The following is a 19415-nucleotide window of genomic DNA, read 5'->3' as shown; positions in this document are numbered from 1 at the left end:
CTAAAAATGCCAAAACTAGCCACAGGGCCAAACATGAGATGTGGTGCGGTTTCCCCACTACACTAAGTAGCTTTCAAGTCGTATATTACTCTTTGATATACTATGAGATACTTACACCGCCAACAAGATGCAAGTATAGCCCTTCATGTTCTCTTAGAGATTCATTGATACCTTCGCACTCACGAGGAGTTACCCAGAAGTCCCACTCTTGCTTAACCCAGCTAACATTCCGCTCGAATATAGTCTGATCCCTTTTCTTCTGGATAAAAGCACGCTGCTCCTTACTAGATGAGATCTCATCATCATCCAAGCAACCAGCACACAATGTGTTGATGTTAACCCGACGCTTTGCAGGGATGAGATGGGCCCAGGCGCAAAGAAGCCATGATCCAGGCTCATGGGCAATAATCTTGAGCCGCATGCGATGAGCATCGCTATCGTGGCATGAAACGCAGAACCAAGTAACAAGGCCCTTCATTCTAAAGATACGTTAGGATATACATGGACACTCGGTGTGATGACAGACTGACGCGTAGTTCTTTGGGAAGTGACTTTTGAATATTACTGGTCAAGAGTTTGGACGATGAGGTGATTGGGAGAATTTCAAGTGGGTATCTGACTAGAACATCGCATGTACTATCTTGTCTTTATAACTTAGCGGCTGATGACAATAGTCTATGTAAATTGCGGACTGTTTTTGGGGTCGCAGTAGTTTAACCCTCGGCGGATCCACTTAGGGGTGGCCCCAGGTGCATGTACCGCCACCCCCGGACCACCATTATTATTACCACGGCCTCCGGCCGTGCCAACCATATTCGACCCTCTGCATGCTAAATAAAATAGTTTCACACATAACAACGAAAGACCGCACAGAAGAAAGCTTCTATAACCTCTACTGTCAGCCGACAAGCATGTCTTCGGGTTGTTTTCTCGACTTGCCATCCGAGATACTCAATCTTGTCTGCTTGAGGCTAAATCCGTCTAGTTTGAAAGAGTTCTCTCTTGTTGATCGCAGATGCCGTGTTTTAAGCATACCGATCCTCTTTCACACAATCCATGTTTCCTTCTCCTCTAGTGGCCTAGACAGTTTCCGTGCATTTTCGTATTCTCACCTAGCATCCCAAGTACAGGTTCTTTGCTACGATGTGTCAGAGATTATTGATCCATGTATGTCACTCCCCAATAGCTGGTTTGTCATTCTAATGTTAATGATATAGTGGTACAACACTGGGACTACTTTACCACTTGTATATATACCCCGCAGGAGTATGCCCGAGATCAAAAGGAGTTTGGCTGGGGACTTCGTCAACGATCATTACGCTACGGGTCGATTCATTCCCAATTTGTTGATCTTGTGGAAAGTCAACAGGAGGCTGTGAGTGATCGGAAAGATATACGGGTACTTTGTGATTGTGCTCAACGCTTGTTGCGATTAAACACTATTCGGCTATCTTTCATGGAGCCTGACACTAGCCAGCTCTTTTGGTTTAGTAGTCGCGTCTTCGTGGATTGGAACCACTCATTTCCACTTCATCTGGAAGCAGTCCTTCAATGTATTCAATCTATACGACTACAAGGGATTCTAGTCTCCTCACTTGAGATTAATGGCTTCTATGCTGACATCACCGATATGACACTGGTAGATCTCGCTACTTGTGCACTTGCCAATGTGAAATACCTATACCTTCACGACAGTGTGAATCTGCTAAGTTGGCTAGCTACTGTTCCTCTCTCATCACTGCTACATGTTGAGATTGGCCATTGCTGGATAGTGGGATGTGATCTTCAGATATTTCAAGCGAAGCACGATCCAGACGGAACAAAGCTAAGTGACGAACTGAGAGAGTGGTCAAATACCACTAGGACCCTTTGGGACGCTTATTCATCGATCACCCAATTCCCACTAGTATTTGTACGGTATTCCGGGCAGATTCGGAAGGACGGTGTTGTAACACGCCGAAGCTTATTTGTATAGACCCCTGAGATCGTTCAACCGATCTTTAAACACCTACAATCAATCACCTGATTCTATTGGACATGTTCAGTACCAGCCAGTACATCAATTCCTCATCCTGACACTAAGCCTCCGGGATGTACAGCTCTACGCAACGTGCGAGGCAAATCCTCGCTATACTAGATAGATTATCTTGGTGCAATTTTTAAGAAATACTAAGTGTAGCAGGAAGACCGCTCACTATTGAGAGATCAGAACTCCGAGATACAGTGATATTCGAAATCAGTGTGAACTCAATTCTCACTCTCTTTCTCTCCTGAGGCCCCACCTCAAGCACGCTAGTCCGTATTAGGATATATTCCCGCCAACCTTGCATTTATTTCAATCTTCAACAAGTTGGTGCTGAATACGGTGATTTCTCTGAGAACAATTTTGTTTCTTTCGATAGTCAGGGGATAATATTTGCACTTCGGAATTTTGAATTTTGCCTAGAGAATATAAGATGAAAGTCTCATTAGATTGATTCTTCTAGCGCAGCGCTATGTACCTATTTTTGATTTCATCGTCTTGGAAATCAAACTAATTTAGTGCTCTGAAAATAATCGGAATATTTGCACGTTGCAGGCATTATAGAATTCATTAATAAACATCCATTGAAACATAAAATCGATTGTCACTAGCTACACAATCTTCATAGTAGTACATTTACGACTATTGATAGAGCTTAAATAATCAGACTTTCATGGTTCCAGCTGAGATTCTCCGGTGTCGCACGAAGAGCTCTGGGGATTTATCTCGCTGAGAAGGCCTTTCTTCAATATCAAACTGAGGGGAGTCCGAAATGAGATCGCTGAGCTTGGCATACCCGCGCGTGGAGAGGCTGAAGTCTGGGTGACGTGTCATAAGGTGCTCACGAACGTCAGACAGCCGAGCCCATTCACCACTATGGAGAGTCATCTCTGCCGAATTTTGTAGTAGGCTATCTGAGGCATTGTGGACGGGATCATGAGACTCAGACATGGCTACCCCATTGGGACTTATTTTACGCCCTGAACGATGATTCAGGTCTTCAGTAAAAATAAATTCATCGCAGGCGGAGACGAAAGCTTTAGGCGTCTTGTGCTCCCCGAATCCATACACCTTCAGCCCAGAATCACGAATTCGAGTGACCAGTGGAGTGAAGTCGCTGTCACTAGAAACGAGGCAGAAACCATCGAAACGGTTCGAGGTTAACAGGTCCATCGCATCTATGATCATAGCCGAATCCGTTGCATTTTTGCCGTGGGTGTATGAAATCTGCTGGATGGGCTGAATTGAATTTCTAGGCAGCACATCGCTCCATCCTTTCAGTTGAGGGTTGGTCCAGTCCCCGTATGCCCGCTTTATGTGAGCCTCGCCGTATTTTCCGACCTCCGCAAGCAAGTGTCTAGCGATGGAGGATTGCGCATTGTCAGCATCAATAAGGACTGCAAGTTTAGCGGAGTTTTCGGAAGCCATGATCGCATACTTTTACTGCATAAACGAGGTTTAATCTAGTTTTTGTAGTCATTTTTAACAGAGTGTCTTCAGCGTGTCACATGGTGTCTGTATATGACGTCACGAAACCCCGGCTTGTCACAAGATTGAACAAACACGAGCCTCTTCAAGATAATAACGATTGTTTTATACAGGGTGGATCGAAATTAGTTTCACCATTTGCTCACTGAGATTATTTCTCAAACCCTCCGGTGAAACACGCTATACCTATTGCAGTTGCACTGTCTTTGAACCCCTTCCTTGGCGTTATTTCTGTACAGCTGTAAATAACAGCCTAAAAATAGCTCTCGTATCAGACCGTAAGGTCTTCAGGCGAGTCTAGAATGTTGAGTCAGCAATGAGTCTGCCTGGCTCCTCTTTTTTCCCCGGGCCTCCACCATTCTTCCTGCTTGTGATGTGCGTATGGCCACCTCCCTTACGCAGACCTCTAACCCCCGCCGCATCTACATTGATACCAAATACACGATACAGATGTCTACTTCACGATTCAAGCCTATCCAGCCTTATACGCCTGCCACCAAATCCTTGATATCTGATCAACGGGGGAAACCCCCGGTACGAGACTACCTAATACGAAGACTCTCAGCAGCCTGCAAAGAATGTCAGCGCCGGCGGACCAAGGTAAAAGGATCCTGGATCATATTGTATACTTAGCTGCTTACTTGTTTGTTTTCAACGACAGTGCAGTTCTGAGAATCCATGCTTGGAATGCACGAAGCGTGGCTCTATTTGTGTTTTCGATATGAGCTCCGACAAGCGACGCAAGAGTTACGCAAGTAAAATAGAAACAGAACTCCGTCACTACCAAAGGTTTTTGAACGACTTTTTGAGGGCAATCAGGGACTCTGGTGATGATGACGTCCGTCACATCATCAATACTGTGCAGGCGGGGTCATCAACAAGTGAAATTCAGTCTGAGGTGAACAGTGTCCTTATGAAGAATTATTGCTCTCGATCTACACTTTGACTCATTCCAAACGTTTTCGCAAAGCTCTTTATCATTTTGGGGGGTGGCAATTGTCTCGGCATGTTTTCTGAGCTCAGCTCCTTGCACCTCTGATACATTCACTGTTACGCAGAACTTGCCGAAAACGCATGAATATGTTTTGGATACAATAAGCTATCATTTAATTGAGATGATTGGAAGTATTTTACTCGCGGCGCCATATCACGACTCGAGCCATCTTGCACTGATCCTGTACATCTACTTGTTACTTGATTCTTGTTACTTGATTCCTTAACTACAATGACGTTCAACATCATAAAGTTTCGTCCACCGCTGTATCATATCCAGCCACCGTTTATCACGACGTTTTAGCAAGAATTGTAAAAGCTACTGTTCTCGGCCCACATTGATGGATGAAGGTACCAGGTTCACCATTCAATTTTTAGTCTCCATTACGTCATCACTCGAATACTTGGCCAACCAACATATGAGCACACTCATGTCCGCACATATTGCCACTTGAGATGAAATAGTCATTGGATGCTTGGCGTATCATCCACACTAAAAGATGGCTTTTGAATGTGGGTGGTCATGTGCTATAAAATGTTTTAGAATCTTGCCTGCTACGTAGTGGGAAGTTAGATACAAACTAACATTGGACAAACTTGATCGAGAACCGAAGAATTGTCGACAGGTGACACACATGTTGTGCTCTCCTATGTCGTGCTGAGCTAGATTTTGGGCTGTTTCAAATTGGATGTCGCAGGAGATACAGTAGTTGTGTTCAGTTCCGAGGTGCTCATCAAGCTCAACCATCTTCGCGAAATCTTGTTGTGGGAAACAAATGTAGCAGATATGATGATATGGAGAGTCGTAGATATGTTGCAGCCTCGCGAAGAAATTTCTAAAGCTGATTGCGCAGCGCGCGCAATAAAATTGTTTCAGAAGCATGATCCAGGATTGTTAGGAATTTCCCCTTGAGTGTTGGGAGCAAGAGGAACAAGTGGTTGTTTGTTTACTAAATGAAGTCTAGGCGGTGAGGTGGTGGGGCTCTTGACCGTGTTCGAGCTTTTGTGACTCGTAGGCCCACCCTTTATGCCAATCACCACATGGCACATGATAACCCGTTTGATGGCAAACCAGGCCAAAAAGCTACACATTTGGTAGATCCGGTCGACACAATGTCAATACGAGATGCCTCTTTACGCCAAGGGAGTTTCGGACCAGATTCTGCATCTGAACATGGTCCGAAAAAGAATGATTAGGAATCAGGAATCCTGATCATTCTGATATTGCCCTCTGCTAGGCAAGGTGACGCGAAAGAATTATGTCAATAGGGTTTGCAAGAGCATTACAGGTAATTTATAGAGCATCATGTCACGTGAGAGTCAGTTTCAATACGATTCGGCATTTGAAAATAGGCTAAGCCTGAGCTAGATTGGTGTGTTTCGGAATAGGGTACGAGAAAGATTTCACGAGAGTCAAGTGGTGAAACTGATTTCGATCCATCCTGTAACCCACGTGAGCCTCTTCACGCCTGCAACGAAACAAGGGGCACAGTGGATCTAAAACCAATGTCGAATTCCTTAAATGTGAGGAATGTCAAGAAATATTATACCCTGTGAAATCAGGACGAACGCAAGGTCCGCAGAAGAAGATTTTGATATGGTCTAGAGCGGCTACAGTAAGGTGGGGCCTTTGGGAAAGAAGTAAGAGGGATTAGAGTTAAAACTGATTTCGAATACCACTGTATCCAGTGAATTAATACATACAGTATCTATTGTTAGAGACCGGTAGAGAAAGGAGAGAGCGCGCTCTCGAACTACGCCGTCTAGACCCGGGAAGCCTAGCAATTCAGTATATACATCAAACCGCTATCACGCTCTTATATTCTCACTAGATATGCAAGGAAGAAATGTTTTGTTTCATTTATTGCAGGTTATATTCTTTAGCGATAGTTAATTGATGACTGTAAGGTATATACGGCCTGAACCACTTCGACACAGGCCCCGGGGGTGCCCAGCCCAGGTGGTTGGTCAAGAAAATAATTTTACGCTAGACTTACCTGGGTACTCTTGTAACATTGCCTTGACATAACTGGAAAACCTGATACCGCAACCCTAGAATATGGGTCGCGGAATGTGGTCGACTATAAAGACCGGGGACAAGGCCACAAATTCACCCTCGTCTAAGATTTATGATAATGACTGACGACAGCCGCGAGACTGTTGGGAATGAAAAGCGTGCTATGTGGAGAAAAATATGTCGTAAGCGTCTTGCGGAGCATATCTGTGGGTGTAACCGGTACATAATCATCAAACAGGGGCTAACTGAAATCACAGTCGAAACTCTCAGAATAAGAGTTAAACCGTCTGATGTTAGGCTTAAGCCTCCCGAGGGCGATAGAATATATGCATGGAAAGTGCAAAGTCTATATCTGCGACCACTTTTTAAAAAGCATCTCAGTAAACACTCTGTTGGTGCCTATATGCAGTTATGTGAAGAGATTGGATCGGGATTTTACGCTATATTTGCAGAGGTGTCCCACCTAAGACAGACCTTGAATCATACACGAGCTTACTCTTGTTTCTAGCACCAAGAGTCTAACCTTACCCATGACTTAATATCTCGCCTACAGGATGATAACAGTAAAATGTTGGAGAGAATACAGCTAGCAGAAGAACGATGCCTTCAACAAAGCCGAACTGTTTCAAACGCCATAATCAAAATCCAAGAACAAGAGTCAATCATTCAGGAGGCCCAGGAAAAGATTCAATTGCAAGAGGCGCAGATAATGCAGTGGATTATATACTCGGAGTCTTTGCAGCTTAGATGCTCACAAGGATCCGGCTATTTGCTCCAAGCAATTCAATCTCTACATGGCTACACTGTGGCTGAATTGTCTGATCCCTGAATGGCGAATCTTACTCTAGGTAATACACACTTTAGTATGAGAAGGACCTAGTTCCTATTACATTAAACAGGACTGTAAAGTAGTCGACAAATTCTGCTTATCCTTTTTCTTCTGTTAATATCCTTCTAGATCTATAGTGTTGATAAATGCGCTGTTGTTTGCTGTTGATCTGTAGTATTCAGGTCTAAGCGGGTGGAGGATGAGAAGGGGCTCTCTAAATTTGATTGAAGGAATGGCCTTCTCAGTGAGGTAAATCCCCAGAGCTCTTTGTGTGATATTGGAGAACTTCAGCTGGAACTATAAAAGTCTGATTATTTAAGCCCTATTAATAGTCGTAAATATATTGCTACAAAGATTGTGTAGGCTAGTAATTAATTTTATGTTTTAATAAGCTTTTATTAATGACTCTTATCATATCTGCAACGTAAAACTATTCCTGTTTTTTTCATTGGGATTTCAAAGACCTCAAAGGCGACATGATACATACGGGCCTTGCAAAGAGCAAATACTCATATACAAAAGGGAACTCTAAATTCGATCGGCAACTTTTGCTGAGGATCTGCTTAGCAAGAATTTGGAAGGACTTAGTGTCTAAACTGCTTTTTTCAAATATATATTCAATTATTATAACAATATTATCATGTTTACAGTATTGGCAACCTATGGTGTACCGTTTCATCGTAGAATAGATGACTTTGAACATTCACCGCTCTTGTAGGTGTAGGTAAGTGGTTATATAAATACTTCAGCCACTTTGAGAACAGACTTATTTTAGATATAGGGTATGTATAGAGGTATCAGATAAACTGATTTTACAATCCAAGCCAAGTTTAGAATTACAATGTACTCTACATACGTAATATTACACGCATAACTTAGCAGAGGACTCCAGAAAAACTCCCAATATGAACTAGTGTATTTTGGCGCAAGAGGCGGGAAAGTCAATCGACAAGTAAAGGTGGTTGCACCAGTTTCGGGACGCACTGTAAGGGATCGTAAGCTTGGTTTAGACGCTTAGAGTGTGTTATGGGATTCACGAAGCATCAAATTAGACTCTAGCGACTCTAGCACTATGTACCAGCGGTGTCCGTTCCAAGTTGCATGAATTGGTATAGACTGTTGCCCAAAAAGACCGTTAATTGCGTAATGAGTGCTATTTCCGGTGCGGCGACCATTTCCGGTGCGGTGACCATTTCCGGTGCAGTGACCATTTCCGGTGCGGCGACTATTCTTGATATCATTCAAACGACTGTGGAGTTCCGTGAGTGACATGGTTCTCTATAAAGGGCTGCCCTCCCCCAGAAGTCTTGAAGCGTTGTATTTTCATACTATTAGGTACATCGCCTCGGGCTAACAGTGAATAAAATGCCGCCTACAACGCTAAACCAATCCCATAAGGATGAGGAACATGCTCAATATAGGAATCCGCAACATTTGCCCACGCCTGAACCAGAGTCGCAAAATACACTATCCGGTCATCAGGGTCAACATGTTGAGTCACAGACCCCCAACACCCCGCCAGTACCACATGAAAGACCTACGGGAGGAGATAGCTCCGTGCAGAGCAGCCTGGTTCCTACTATTGTAGTTGGTAATGGCTCAGCTCAACCCTCAAGCAATAATATTGTGGTTACCGGTGTCGAAGACAATGGCAACGACAACCAAGGTAGCACAAGTCCTATCGAGATCGACGAAAGAACAATCGAGGAAGCTATCCGTGATTTAATCAATGAAAAGCACTCAGAAGAGGGTGATGGTGAGCTGACACAGATCGTCCTTCATAGACATGACAGACTTGATGAAGTTTGTTCATTCTTTGATGCTCTCAACGTGGAAATTCGCGAAAAATGTCTCAAGTTCGATAAAGAGCCAAAAGATTATCTCATCCCAAGTCGCCAGCATCATGACGCTTTAAAGTTCTTGGGAAATTACCTTAACTCGTTGAAGCCGGAAGAGCTACTGCAAGAACTGCCTAATATTCAAAATCAATGTGACATGGTCAAGAACCAACTATCTCGCGTTAATCTCAGCCATGATTTACCTCCTCAATGGAATATTGATGTTAAAGAGATCATGGAGTACACCAGAGCCAATATCCCAGCTGGGGATCACTCTGATATCCCAGATTCGGATGCCGATGATCTTGATGCCCTAGAGTCGCGTACAAGAAAAGAGCAACATCAATACTCATCTTGTGAAGTTCTCAGCTGGTGGCCCAAGGGCACTGGGACTCAAACTTTTGTTCGATATGGTGATAAGTCAGCCCCTATTTATAGAATTAGGGCTGGCTCGTACGAGATATATGACAAGGCTTCTGTGCCACGATTGTGGACAACGAGCTCGCGTGGAACAGCGAAGAAGATGATCACCGAAGCTGGGGAAGAAGATGAAGTCTGGAAATACACTAGGAGTGATGTAAAAAGAATTATCGCAGTTGGTTGGAAGGTTCCTGATGACGATGATTCTGAAATTGGAGCTCTTCCATTTATCAAGCCTGAGAGGGGGGCAATATACCCCCAGACAAAGACTATGGTGCTGTGGAAAGATGGACAAACTACACTCGAGGGCCGTTCTTTTATACGTCGAATCGCTAATGGGGCTGCTTTCCGAGGCGATGAGATGATATACCAAAAGGCGAAAGAGCTAGAAGCCGCCTATGAAAAAAAGAACGGGCCACTTCAAAGCAGTCACAAGGTGAAGGAAGAGGATGAAAGCGAATACGCTGGCAGTGATATAGATGGTTCTAATGTATCAGATCCTGAGTCTTCATCTGCAAGTTCGAAAGACAAAGTCCTAAGACGTGACAAGAGCAAGAGATCTCACAAGCATCGAGCCTCAGCTAAAGAGGAAGATATCAAAAAGCTTGAGCGAAAACTCGAAAGATTGAAGAGTGGGAAAAGAGTCACACATTCCACAAGACAGTGACTACAAAGATCTTTATTAATCATTTCTTTTTATAGATAGGTCTTATGGCTATATGTTCTGGGGCTAAAATTGTTTGCTGATTTATGTCTATGCCTGGAGTTATGTTTGTGTGGTACTTTTCTGAGTAGAGCCGGATTTAACAAAAGGGGGGGAAAGGGGAAAAAAACATAGAAAATTGAACTTAAAAAAGGGGTTTCTACCCTGACATCAGTTTCGTTGATCTCAACTTAAAGGGACATGGTAGCCTACAATATTGGTACAGTCATTAGCGAAATCTGCTTCCTCCCTGACAACTGCTTTTCTTCTCTCAAGCCCCACTGCCAAGGCACTAGTGCGCGAAATGATTTGACGTACGTCACTACACACATGACTGCTCAAGGTATTGGCAGGTATTTGATACCAGAATTGCGTTCTTAGTTTACCAAATACTTACGCTATAACATCCACCATACACTTTAGGCGGTAAACATCGGCAAAACTATATTCTGAAATTGGCTTTTCGGTTGGGGTGTGTGGAGGTATTGGATGATGCACGTGATTGAAGTCGCAGGGCGATTGGCTAATGAAGATCCATCGAAAGTTATTGCCCTCAATTTACTGACTGATCGTTGAAAAACCGCCCATGGATAATTCACTGTTAAATAGCATCAACACGCAAATAATATACATTATTATTTTTTGTATAATTAGGTTCCTGGCATCTGCTCAGTTTATTTTGTTCTGATCCCTTGGCCTTGAAATAAGACGCAGATTTGTTTATGAGGACCTTCAATATTACATGCTGACGTTTACCCCAATCAGGACTAGTGGTCGATCATCAATGGAATACCATGGAATAGCGAAGATCTACATGGCTGATTTGCTTTCCCAGAGCGATCTTCGATTCCTCGTTTCCAGGTGTCCCAACCCCCAACCGTACTGCACTCCCTAGGACATCATCATTGCTCAAATCCAAGCAAAACTTGCATAATCCATCACTGTCACCGTCCATGCTATTCATTTTGCACTACTTGCTGTTTGCTTGTGCTCTGTTTTCTGCGGTCGCTCTCTCCAGGTAAGGATCAACGGTATTTGGTCAAAGCGAACCATCACCTATAGAGTCTGTTTATTAATGAAAAATGATGCTGATAATGATTCTCTTGCTAGTACCAGAAATATGAGCTGCAGCCCATTCAGTACTCAACATGAACCGCGGCTATTTGACTCGTATGAGCAAACCGATCAATCCTCACTCTTTGCCCCGACTCCGGGATATGGCTTTGTTCAGACCCCATCTGTGATGCTTTCCATGAGCCCCGAAATCCACACAGAGGACAATTTGTCTTCCCAACATCAATCTCCACAACTGAGCCAGATTCGACTACTTCAACTGGATGAGTGGGAGGAAGGAAAGTTGTATGATGAGCATCCACCCACTTGTCTCCACTATTCGATTGTGTGGAAAGTTACCCTCAATAACAAAACAATCCGGAAAAATACAGAGCAAGATTTGGTTCTGGCTCCACAGTTTCATTGGCGTCTTTTTTTGGAGCCCAAGTTAAAGGAACTTGTAAGCAAGAAATTTTCGCAAAAACAAGGTGAACTAGATGATACAACTCTCATTGTGTCGGTTAATCACCGTAACCAGCCAGACCTCACTCTTTCTTGTGACAAAACTGATGTGGATTGGCCTGCGGTGGAGAAACAACTTCTCGTATGGGGTGAACTTTTCCACGCGGGGAAGAAACTAACACTGAATATATCATTCAACTACACTGAGGGGAGACCCACCCTAAGACCTGGCCTAAGAGCGACAGATAAACGAGGCACTTCATCTGCCACCCAGCGCATGTTGCTCGCGCGGCAAGCAGAGATCAGTGCTGAAGAACAGGCCACTGGGCAACCTCCTGCCTGGGATCATGTCTATAGTCTGATGCGGTGCTCTAGCGGAGCATGTGAGCTAGGCCCGCACTGCTGGCGCGACCCTATCACCAAAAAGCATATTAAGCTGACAGTACAAAATTTGAGGGCCCTAGTGAATTATGTGGAGCAAGGCGGTGTGTTGACAACCCACGATGACGTTCCTGAGTCAATCCGTGAAAAACTATATATACAAGAGCAGCAGCGGCTTGACAGACACAAGGGAGGCATTCAATCCACAGCTGGATGTCATCCTATAAACATCACCAACGTCCTCCCTGCGCAGGCTTCTCCTCTTTCTGTGCCATCTACACCGACTCCAGTGCCGACCATGTGTCCAGGAAAAGACCTTGCGGATTTTCTCGAAATCCCTGGTCTGCGGGACCTTGCTGTTGCTGAATATAGTGACTGGCGGCAAACACAAGTCAACGATGAAAATCTCAAGGCAGAGTTTCGCAAGGCCCGTGATGCTGCGCTTGAAGATGGACTAGATCTTATGCAGGTTCATGAGGATCAGGATCCACAGTTCTTCATAAAGAATGGCGTAAAAAGAGGTATTGCTCGGCGTTTCGTTGGTGACATTAATTACTGGGACAAACATTACAAGTGCAACATAGATGGACTGACTCCGGGATCCGTGGGATAGAGCTCTACATATTCATATATTCATTCCAAACACATATCTCATCATATGATATGTATTACTAGATGTATATTCAATGATCAAGGTTCTTCAATATTCCAACCTGCATGTCGAAAATGTCCTTTCGCGCTTTTTTTCTCTTGCCCCTACAACATCAACACACCATTCGAGAAAAGTATTGAACCCTTGATCCGGTTTCTCTTCATACGTCAACCACTGTCTTTTGATGAAGGCTTTTAGCTCAGCAAAGAACTCCTCAATCGGATTTAAATCTGGCGAGTAGGGTGGCAAGTACACCAATTTGACCCCAGCCGCAGAACAGATCTCTCGAACGCCTTCCGTACGATGGAAAGATGCATTATCCATGACAAGGACAGACTTCGGCTCCGGCCACCTCCCACAGTGATGTAGGAGTTGCCGTATAAAATCTTCGAACACGAAAGCATCCGTCGATCCCTGAAAAACCCGCGAAAAGACGACGTCATCTTGAGCATATGCGGGAAGGATCTGGTATCGCTGTCCACGGTGAAAATGAGAGATTTGCACAGGTGTTACGCCTAGTGGAGACCATCCCGTCCGTCTGAAACCCGCTCGTTTATCACAGCCCGACTCATCCACATATACCAAATGGTAGGATCGGAAGGACGATATAGTGTGTAGATAGTAATCTCGTAATTCGGCATTTCGCTCTCTCGCGATCTGTCTCGAAGCCTTTTTAGACCACCCAACCGACGCGAGCGCCCTGCCAACGCTATAAATAGTCACAAGCACGCGGAATTCATCCCACAAGAAGACCACCATCTCATCCTGGTAGAGATCCGGCTTTTCAAGGAGACACTCACAGAGAGCTTCGAGCATAGATGGGGTGATCGTTCGTCGTCTGCCAATACCGTTGGCAGGGGCCTTGACACTTCCAAAGCATCGTAGGTTTGAGCGGATAGTGCTGACTGATCGTGGGGTACAATGGGCAGCTTCGGCAATCTGCGCGTTAGTATACGGTTTGGAGTCTTGAATCATGTCACGAATGAGTTCGAGTCGCCATGCTTCAAGTTTTGGTGCCATATCTACCAGGCGGTGCTGTAGCGACCATCGTTGACGGGTTCCGTCTGTCGTGCCACGTCAGTCGGTCAGGGACCACGTTGTCACGTGCGGCTCCCCAAGCCACGGGCTAGTCGCTTTCTCCAATAGCGTTCGCTCTATTGCCGCCCCTGCTCCGCCTTCAGCCCAGGCGAGCCTCTACTGCTGGCGGCGGGGCTGCTGCTGTCTGCCTTGCAATGGGGCTCTTTGTTTGTAGTGCAGTAGATGGCTCGTCAAGCTCTGTCGCTAATCAACCTTTCGTGATATTCCCGTCGAAACACTATTTCTCTCGTGAAACCACGCTAGAGCCTCTTCATGGCCTATCCTCCGCGAGATGCTTTCCAAATTGGCTGGATCTGTGCCCTTCCGATCGAGGCTGCAGCCGCCACCGAAATGCTGGATGAGCACTTTGGGATTCTCGAGGAGCAAGATGCAGCGGACTCGAACACCTACACGTTGGGCCGAATCGGCAAACATTACGTCGTGATCGCCTGCCTCCCCGGAGGCCAGTACGGAACCACCTCTGCTACTACGGTCGCAAACAACATGCTTCGCACCTTCTCCAAGTCACTTCGGATCGGATTGATGGTCGGTGTTGGGGGTGGAATTCCGTCAGCTGCTGACGATATCCGCCTCGGTGATGTCGTCGTTAGCTACCCCCAAGGCACCTGTGGTGGGGTCATTCAATACGATATGGGCAAGATTATTGCCGACGGTGAATTTGAACGAACTGGCTCGCTGAACAGTCCCCCGAGGGCGCTTTTGACTGCAATTGACACGATGAGAGCTGCCGGACTGACAGATGATCCTCACTACCCGGAATATCTCCAAAACACAATCGCAAGAACTGCTCGAACTCGGAAGAATTTTGGCCGACCTACTGCAAATTCCGATCGACTCTTCCAGTCGCAACATGATCACCCTGTTAGTGCGAACAGCTGTGATGGATGTCTAGCGGAGTGGGAAAAGACCAGAGGTGAACGCGAAGACAACTATCCACAACCCCATTATGGTATTATCGCTTCTGGTAATAAGGTCATCAAGCACGGGTCGACAAGAGAGCAACTTCGTTTAGAGACTGGGGCATTGTGCTTCGAGATGGAGGCAGCTGGTCTGATGTTGGACTTCCCCTGCGTTGTCATCCGCGGTGTTTGTGATTATGCCGACTCGCACAAGAACAAGCAATGGCAGGGATATGCTGCCCTGGCAGCCGCCGCATACACAAAAGAGCTACTGGGCTATGTGCCGGTTGGTCGAGTTTCACAAGAGAGCTTGGTAGTAGATATCTGCAGTAAGTAAGATTAACCCCAGCTCAATTAGTCCTGAATCAAGAGTGTCTTGCTCACAAGGCTCTACGTAGACGGATTGAAGGCCAAAATTGAAGGCACCAATCAACGCCTAGACCAAGCATACAGTCAACAAGAAAAACATCATCGTGAGAGGGTTGTGTTTGCTTTGACAGACCAGCAACACCGCTGTCATCAAACATTCAAGGTGTCAAATTATGAGCAGCAGAAGAACATCAATCCGGAAAAAGTGAAAGGAACCTGCCTTTGGGCTTTACAGAGCGCCGAATATATCCGTTGGTCAGAGAGCAGCTGCAACGATCTTCTCTGGGTGTCGGCCGACCCAGGCTGTGGGAAGTCTGTACTTTCCCGATCGATAATCGACAACTGCCTACAAGGTTCTTGTCCAGAAGTGTCAATCTGTTACTTTTTCTTCAAAGACAACGATGAACAGAATCAACTTGCTTTAGCACTTTGCTCAGTACTCCATCAGCTTTTTAGCCAACGACCCCAGCTCCTGCGTCATGCCATACCGTCTTGGGAAAAAAATGGAGAGAAGCTTCGGCAAGAGGTTGACGAACTGTGGAGAATTTTTACAACCGCTGTATTGTCTGATGAATTGTGCAAGACAATCTGCATATTCGATGCACTTGATGAATGTCGTGAGATTGATCAGAATCGACTCACTGAGAAGCTCCACTCATTTCACCGTCTGGCGCATCCGCAGTCACAGGGTACCTGGTTAAAATACCTGGTCACCAGTCGCCCCTATAACGAAATCCAGAACAGTTTCCGAGGGATCACGGACTCATTCCCACATCTCCATCTGAAAGGGGAGGAAGAAAATGATCAGATCCACCAAGAAATCGATATTGTTGTGAAGATGCGAGTCAAGGAGCTTGCAGAAAGAGCCGCGTTGTCACAGGACACAGAGCAGCGACTCGAGAAACAGCTTCTGCAAATGGAGCACCGTACGTATCTCTGGCTACATTTAGCCATTGACGATATTCGATCTTCATTCGAGAACAGCCTTCGCCCTTCCGGGGAGGAGATCGAGTTGATACCTGAATCGGTAGATGCGGCATACGAGAAGATTCTTGGTCGAGTGCCCTTCCGTCAAGTGAACATTGCGAGAAAGATCTTACAAATCATCATTGCAGCACGGCGCCCTTTAACAACGACAGAAATGGCCATGGCGCTCGGTATAGCCACCTCCCCACAAGCGCAAACTGCAGCAATGGCTGGAATTGAATCATCCCAGATCGACAAGAAGCTGCGTCGATTATGTGGCCTTTTGGTTTTCATCAACAATTCCAAGATCTACTTGATTCATCAGACAGCCAGAGAATTTCTTGTTAAGAAGAGTAACTCTAATAGTATCAACTACTTATACTCGTGGAGCCTGACGGATACCGAGGATCAAATGGCTGTGATCTGTTTGCGATACCTACTGATGGAGGACGTGGAGCACGATGATGAGGATCCAGACTCTATCATTCGAAGCTTTCTTGATTATTCCGCAGTATATTGGCCGGACCACAAACGGGAGATGAGTCTGACCCAAGACCAAGAAGCAACCAGTCAAGTTCGGCAAATGTACGATATGAGGAGGAAAGGGTTTTCATTGTGGTTCCCTATCTTTTGGAAGGCCATCAATCCCCACATGTCTCTGCCGACAATGACTGCTTTACATCTGGCATCATTAAACGGGCATGAGGGGGAGGTTCAATTTCTACTGTCTCTTGGGAGGAAAGAACTCAATTCGACAGATAGCGAAGGAAACTACCCAATTATTTTAGCCTCGCTGAATGGTCATGATAAGGTCGTGCAGCTGCTACTAGAGAACGGAGCCGATGTCAATGCCCAAGGTGGAGAGTACGAAAATGCCCTCCAAGCCGCGTCATATAAGGGACACCACGGGGTTGTGCAGTTGCTGCTAGAGCACGGAGCGGAAGCCAACGCCCAGGGTGGAAATTACGGAAATGCCGTCTTTGCTGCATCCTCTAGAGGACACGATACGATCGTGCAGTTGCTGCTGAAGAAAGGTGCTGCGGTTAATCCCCAACAAAGTGAATGGGTTGGAACTGCCCTCCAAGCCGCCTCTGCCGGGGGACACAATACGGTTGTGCAGTTACTGCTAGAGAACGGAGCCGATGTCAACGGTCCACATGGACAAGACGCAAATGCTCTGTATGCTGCATGCTCTAGAGGGCGCGATGCGATCGTGCAGTTGCTGCTGGAGAAAGGAGCCGCGGTCAACGCCGAAATAGGATATTTTGGAAATGCCCTCCAAGCTGCCTCTGCCGGAGGAGACGATACGATTGTGCAGTTACTACTAGAGAACGGAGCCGATGTTAACGCCCAAGGTGGATATTTTGGAAATGCCCTCCAAGCTGCCTCTGCCGGAGGAGACGATACGATTGTGCAGTTACTACTAGAGAATGGAGCCGAGGTCAACGCTCAAGGTGGAGCGTATGCCACTGAAATGACCGCTGAAGATACTCTGGAGCCTGATGATTCGGATGAGTGAGGTTCCAATTCAACGGGACCCTTCTACGGGACCCCGAAGTTCTGATTAGCATGACACGCCTCATTTGGACTGTAGGAGTGGTATCAAACGCCTGTCGCCGAACCCTCCTGCGCCTCCTCCGAAACGTGCAAAGCTCACTGTTTCCGCGAATCGTCGCATTGTCCGTTAATTTCTACAGATGGAAGTGAAGGTGCTCGGAAGCGTTCAAAATGGTCGACCAGGCCCTTCAACTGCTGTGTATATGGGCTGCTGGAAGGAAGTTTGATATATGTACTGGTTGATTTGTAGTGATTTGTATGCATACCACGCCTAAGCATGCTCCATACCAAGGGGACATTGTTGTAATATTTAGGACAGTAAGCTCAATACAGTATCTCTATCTAATACCAAGCCATACTTTAAACGGTTATCAATTTATTGTTGTGTTAAATAATTTTACGCGCTAGTTCCTTGGCAGTGGGGCCTGGGGAAAGAAATGCGATCAGTAGGGAAGAAGCTGTTTTCGCTATCGACTGTATAATCAAGCAGATCTATTGTGGATAACTTATCGTCAGTCCTGAGGTCAAGTATCATAAGAGACGTGATATCTAGTGTGGTAATCGGACCGCGTATTTTTCAAGATTTATCGAATGATTTATAGTTAGTAAAGTGCTAGAAATTGTATACATACAGTCAGTATTACTATGGTTAAATAATGAGTATTACATTCTGCTGAGTTGAAAAATCTTTCATACTGCAAAGGTCGAGTTCGGGCGACCACTTGATGAAGCACATGTAGGGCTTTTAGCTATATCAGGAAAGATGCACGTGTTAGTATGAAGTAATATATAAAGCATGCCTCACCTGCCGACCTACTCCCTCTTTCTTCTTCCCTCTCCAGCTTAGCTTTCACGTCAAATGACGGACTTGGCCCTTTCTCTCTCTCGATTAGCCAACAGTTTACAAATACGATGGATAAGGGGTAAGGATGGTTTCCTATACTAATACTTACAAAGTGTAGCACAATATAAAGCGTTTGATCACTCCTACTAATTTATCTGTGTTAATAGACCGCCATTATTCTCTTCTTTTTCCCCTAGGAGATATATAACGCTAAGTCGTGAGAGCCACCCCTTTAAGATGGCCTTCTGCGAATTCAAGCGCTCCAGGCCTGAGGGATTGAGAATCAAGATAACAGTGTGACAGAAACGGAAAAGCAGAAAGGTACGTTAAAGTAGTTCATATTTGTAAAGACATGGGGAGAGAAGAGGGAGAGAGAGCTCTCTCGAACTACGCTATCTAGACAGCGGGAGCCTCACCAAATGGGCAGCCACTAGACTTCCAACACAATGGAGGATTGAGGGCCATCCCTTCAGGATGGTTTTTAGCTCTTACCAGTTATCTGAATAGTTAGGGGTAGGAACAGCAACAGTGACAGCGGTAAACTCGGTGTATTCGGTGGACGCGGATATGGCAGGCGAATCAGCGAAGTTGAACATAAGAGCGATGGCAGAGTCACCAGCGGTCGCAAAACTTGAAGATGTAGACTTTCAAGTTTTGAGATAGTACAAAGGCACGAGAGGGAGTCGAATGCGAATGACTATTTACCTGGGTAGGGATTCAAAATTAGGGGGTGGGAATAGGTGCAGTGTACATTCCAAGCGGAGCGGGCGATCGTAAACGACAGACGGTAGGAACCAAGAAGACCTTGGAAAGAGCAAGATGT

The 19415-nt window shown here is 45.6% G+C and overlaps 5 protein-coding genes across 5 annotated transcripts; 2 read left to right on the top strand and 3 right to left on the bottom strand.

The window, feature by feature from the left end:
* Nucleotides 1–111: 111 nt before the first annotated feature.
* Nucleotides 112–478, bottom strand: N7506_000050 (uncharacterized protein; the record flags this gene model as incomplete). Its single annotated transcript, XM_056949346.1, has 2 exons — nt 112–152; nt 184–478. The coding sequence occupies 2 exons, from the start codon at nt 476–478 to the stop codon at nt 112–114; spliced, it is 336 nt and encodes a 111-aa protein (XP_056815261.1).
* A 2208-nt stretch (nt 479–2686) lies between these two features.
* Nucleotides 2687–3451, bottom strand: N7506_000049 (uncharacterized protein; the record flags this gene model as incomplete). The annotated part of the gene is made up of 1 exon (XM_056949345.1): nt 2687–3451. One exon carries the CDS (start codon nt 3449–3451, stop codon nt 2687–2689), a length of 765 nt encoding a protein of 254 aa, XP_056815260.1.
* Nucleotides 3452–8715: 5264 nt separating this feature from the next.
* N7506_000048 (uncharacterized protein) lies at nt 8716–10275 on the top strand (the record flags this gene model as incomplete). Its single annotated transcript, XM_056949344.1, has 1 exon — nt 8716–10275. The coding sequence occupies one exon, from the start codon at nt 8716–8718 to the stop codon at nt 10273–10275; it is 1560 nt and encodes a 519-aa protein (XP_056815259.1).
* A 3257-nt stretch (nt 10276–13532) lies between these two features.
* On the bottom strand, nt 13533–13879 carry N7506_000047 (uncharacterized protein; the record flags this gene model as incomplete). Its single annotated transcript, XM_056949343.1, is given in 2 exon segments — nt 13533–13568; nt 13583–13879. The coding sequence occupies 2 exon segments, from the start codon at nt 13877–13879 to the stop codon at nt 13533–13535; spliced, it is 333 nt and encodes a 110-aa protein (XP_056815258.1).
* A 330-nt stretch (nt 13880–14209) lies between these two features.
* Nucleotides 14210–17710, top strand: N7506_000046 (uncharacterized protein; the record flags this gene model as incomplete). Its single annotated transcript, XM_056949342.1, has 2 exons — nt 14210–15185; nt 15255–17710. The coding sequence occupies 2 exons, from the start codon at nt 14210–14212 to the stop codon at nt 17708–17710; spliced, it is 3432 nt and encodes a 1143-aa protein (XP_056815257.1).
* Between the last annotated feature and the right edge of the window lie 1705 nt (nt 17711–19415).

The sequence above is a fragment of the Penicillium brevicompactum genome (genome assembly GCF_028827555.1).
Source record: "Penicillium brevicompactum strain IBT 35665 chromosome Unknown utg000001l_segment0_segment0, whole genome shotgun sequence".
NCBI classification, from domain to species: domain Eukaryota; kingdom Fungi; phylum Ascomycota; class Eurotiomycetes; order Eurotiales; family Aspergillaceae; genus Penicillium; species Penicillium brevicompactum.
The sequence above is the reverse complement of the archived record's forward strand: the minus strand, read 5'-3'. Positions and strand labels throughout refer to the sequence as shown.